At 40.0% G+C, this 4,402-nt stretch overlaps 1 protein-coding gene across 1 annotated transcript; it reads left to right on the top strand.

Annotated features, from left to right (window-relative positions):
- Window positions 1–258: 258 nt before the first annotated feature.
- Window positions 259–3,879, top strand: LOC128034775 (uncharacterized). The gene is made up of 4 exons (XM_052623617.1): window positions 259–564; window positions 729–1,870; window positions 2,153–3,209; window positions 3,730–3,879. Exons 1-4 carry the CDS (start codon window positions 259–261, stop codon window positions 3,877–3,879), a joined length of 2,655 nt encoding a protein of 884 aa, XP_052479577.1.
- Window positions 3,880–4,402: the final 523 nt, after the last annotated feature.

Consider the following 4,402-nt stretch of genomic DNA (forward strand, 5'->3'; position numbering starts at 1 on the left):
TACTTGGAATCTAGGGAGCTGCTGGTTATGCTCCATTGATGGTGCTAAGACAGTATAGGTCAAAGTAGTTTATACCTACAACCGAAGGTTTAGCTGAGTTTGAATTCTCATATAACGACAATGGCTATAAAAAGAAGATTTGAAAGAAGTTATGAAGAAAAGGGGAACTACTGTGAGTTTCATCAGGAGATAGGACACGAGATCCAGGTGTGTATATAATTTAGAACTTTGGTCCAATGCATGATGGATAATAAAGAGATGGAGTTCTATGAAGAAGTTCAAGAGGAGGGAAACATAAGCACATCGAAATCAGCATCGGGAGTTCCAAAAGCTAATTATCCTGTGGTCATCATTTCACGACCTAAGAATAATGAAGCTAGAGCATGTATAACGCCAAAGATCATCATTCAAAAACCTGCAACCTTCCCTTACAAGGATAGCAAGAAAGTCCCGTGGAACTATGAGTGCAACACAACCATTCTAGGGAAGGAGACTTCAGCTGCTATTGCAGAAGAGGATCAGGGTGTAGGTTCTCATACGCATAGTGGAAGGCGCTACGATTTGGTAAACCCCCGAACAGAATCAACGAAAGGAAAAGCTCGACAGAATAGCAAAAGAAAGAAAAAGCAGTTGTGCTTGAACCATTGACCAATGAGCCAATAAAAGAGGAGGAAGCTAAGGAGTTTCTAAAATTTTTGAAGCACAGTGAGTATAATGTTGTGGAGCAGTTGCATAAACAACCAGCTCGCATATCTGTACTAGCCTTACTTTTTAGCTTGGAAGTACACCGAAGTGCATTGATGAAAGTATTAAATGAAACTTACGTGGCCAATGATATTTCAGTCAACAAGCTATATCGACTAGTCAACAATATAAGTGCCGATAATATCATCTTTTTGAGTGATGACGAAATACCGTCAGGAGGTAGGGGGTCCACCAAAGCTTTGCACATTACCACGCGATGTAAAGGGTACACATTTCTGGGAGTTTTGATTGATAATGGGTCTACATTGAATGTATTACCCCTATCCACCCTAAATAGACTACCTGTGGATAGCTCACATATGAAGGCATGTCAGAATATAGTGAGGGCATTTGATGGAACTAAAAGGAGGGTTATGGGAAGGATTGAGATACCATTGATAATTGGCCCAACCACTTATGAGGTGCACTTCCTGGTAATGGATATCAAACCTTCCTACAACTGTTTGTTGGGGAGACCATGGATACACTCGACAGGGGCTGTGACGATAAGTGCTGAAGAAGATATCATCGCGACAATAACTAATGATGCGCCATATGTGGAGACCGACGATAAGGCATTGGAATGTTCTTTTCGGTCTTTAGAGTTCGTGAACGCGACATTTATTACCAAGGGAGACAGAATCCCAGTACCAAGAATATCCAATACCATGAAAATGGGTCTGCAGTTGATGGTAGGAATGGGAGCCTTGCTAGGAAGAGGTTTAGGAAGGCATCTGCAAGGAAGAATTGAGGCACCAGTACTAAAGAACAAGTTTGATCATTTTGGCTTAGGCTACAAGCCAGATATGAGGCAAAAGAAGAAAGAGTTAGAAAAGAGACAAGAAAGAAGAATGGCACGCTTGAGAGGGGATGTGGTCAAATGGGAACCTATGACCTCTCCTCACATATCCAAGACTTTTGTATCAAGAGGGATTATTCATCCTCAGAAAAGGATACCGATAGTAGAAAATATCAGGGAAATATTAGAAAATGTTTACATCAATTCCATTCATGAAGACACAAATGAAGAAGGGACATTGTTGGGTATCCGTCCCTATGAACCTGGGAGTGTTTTAAATAATTGGACTGCAGAAGAGATACCTGAAGTTTTTAGAGCCTTCTTAGAGTAATGTTCAGAACACGCTTGTTGTTTTAGCCTAGAAACAATAAGAGTTCCTTTGCGAAATAGGCTTATGTTCAAACATCATTATCTTAATGAAATACATCTTTGTAGTTATTTGGAACAGATATTTCCTTTAAGATTCTTTCATTCCTTTATACGAGTAATTACTGCGAATTCTTTCATATTTTTCCAAATCATTCTTTCATCAATTTTATAATCATACCATACAAATAAATATACTTAAAATTTTCACATTCTTTGTATACTCCTTGGCACCTGTAACAGGTGTCCGGATATCAATGACATGAGTGACTCTGCTATATCAGAAAACCCTTTTGAACGAGACATGTGTTTAGAGGGATCTCAGAACTTTGAAGACGACATAGATAGTAACTTATCTCCAGACCTTTTGAGGATGGTAGAGCAGGATGAGAAACAGATCCTACCTCATAAAGAAGTGGTGGAGATTGTGACCCCGGAGGAAGGAAAAGTAGTAAAGATGGGAACACGCATAACTGAAGAAACGAAGCGAGACCTCATCGTGTTACTTCAGGAGTTCAAAGACGTCTTCGCATGGTCATACCAAGATATGCTTGGTCTCAATACAGACATTGTAGTATACCGTCTTCCTATAAGAGATGATTGCAAACCAGTTCAGCAAAAACTCCGGAGAATGAGGCCTGATGTTGTGCTAAAAATAAAGGAGGAGGTTCAAAAACAGTTCGATGTTGGATTCCCACAAGTGGTCAAGTATTCAGAATGGGTGGCCAACATCGTACTCGTCCCTAAAAAGGATGGGAAGGTACGAATGTGTGTAGACTACAGAGATTTAAATAAGGCCAGCCCGAAATATAATTTTCCTTTACCTCACATCGACACATTGGTGGACAACATGGCAAGATGCTCATTATTTTCTTTCATGGACGGTTTCTTGAGATATAACCAAATTAAGATGCATTCTGAAGATATGACGAAGACCACATTCATAACCTTATGGGGAACATTCTGTTATAGGGTGATGCCATTCGGGTTGAAAAATGCAGGAGCTATATACCATAGAGCCATGGTGACCCTTTTCCATGACATGATGCATAAAGAAATAGATGTCTATGTTGACGACATGATTGCCAAATCTCAAACAGAGAAGGAACATGTGCAAGTCCTGAGAAAGTTATTTCTAAGGTTAAGAAAGTTCCAGCTCAAACGCAACCCAGTGAAGTGTACCTTTGGGACTAGGTCGGGAAAGCTTCTAGGGTTTGTAGTCAGTGAAAAAGGGATTGAGATTGACCTAGACAAAGTCAAAGCAATACAAGAACTGTCTCCGCCACGTACTCAAAAAGAAGTTCGAGGTTTCCTAGGAAGACTGAATTACATTGCTCGGTTCATTTGACAACTAACTTAGAAATGCAATCCCATATTCCGTCTTCTGAAGAAACATAACCCAGGTGTATGGGACGAAAAATGTCAGAAAGCTTTTGACAGAGTAAAGCAGTACCTGTGAGTACCCCAATATTGTCACCACCTAACCTGAATAAACCACTGATCCTATATTTAACAGTGTTTGATAAGTCCATGGGATGCGTGTTAGGCCAACATGATGATACGGGGAGGAAAGAGAAGGCGATATACTATCTTAGTAAAAAATTCACTGACTGTGAAATGAGATACCCGCCTATTGCAAAATTATGTTGTGCCTTGATCTGGACGACGCGAAGATTGAGACAATACATGCTCTACCATACAACTTGGCTAATTTCAAGATTAGATCCCTTAAGATATATGATGGAGTCAACTGCATTGAATGGGAGGATGGCTAAATGGAAAGTTTTGCTTTCGTAGTTCGATATATTCTATATAAGTAGAAGGCTGTTAAAAGGAGTGCAATAGTAGACTTTTTAGCCAGTCGAGCTTTAGAAGACTATGAACCTCTGGATTTTGATTTCCCAAATGAAGACTTGATGTGCGTGGCAACTGCTGAACAAGGTTCTCAAAAAATCATCCTTGGAGACTAAATTTCGATGGAGCTTCAAATGCCGTAGGAAATGGGATTGGGGCAATCTTGATATCCCCAATTGGAGACCACTATCCTTTCACCAGTAAATTGGATTTTGATTGCGCAAATAATATGGCCAAATATGAAGAGTGCATCATGGGCATCCGTGCAACTATAGAAAGTAAAATTAACACGATAGAGGTATATGGGGACTCTGTGTTGGTAATATAACAACTCACGGGTGAATGGGAGACGAAAGACCTCAAATTAGTCAGGTATCAAAAGTTGGTCCTCGAATTGACGGAAGAGTTTGATGATATTACTTTCCACTATCTCCCACGAGATGAGAACCAAATGGCTGATGCATTAGCCACTTTAGCTTCCATGATCAAGGTGAACAAGCTAGAAGATATGAAACCTATCCAGATAAGCATTTATGAGACCCTGGCTCATTGCTACAATATCGAGGAAGAGAAAAATGTCAGTCATCCTTGGTACCAAGACATAATGCAATATGTAAAGAATCACGAGTACCCTAATCA

Source organism: Gossypium raimondii, chromosome 11, assembly GCF_025698545.1.
Source record: "Gossypium raimondii isolate GPD5lz chromosome 11, ASM2569854v1, whole genome shotgun sequence".
In the NCBI taxonomy this organism is placed as follows: Eukaryota; Viridiplantae; Streptophyta; class Magnoliopsida; order Malvales; family Malvaceae; genus Gossypium; species Gossypium raimondii.

Coding starts and splice junctions, on each gene's coding strand:
- LOC128034775 (XM_052623617.1), top strand. CDS start 259: ATGGAGTTCTATGAAGAAGTTCAAGAGGAGGGAAACATAAGCACATCG. Junction 565..728: donor GTGGAAGGCGCTACGATTTG/GTAAACCCCCGA, acceptor GTTGTGGAGCAG/TTGCATAAACAACCAGCTCG. Junction 1,871..2,152: donor GTTTTTAGAGCCTTCTTAGA/GTAATGTTCAGA, acceptor CACCTGTAACAG/GTGTCCGGATATCAATGACA.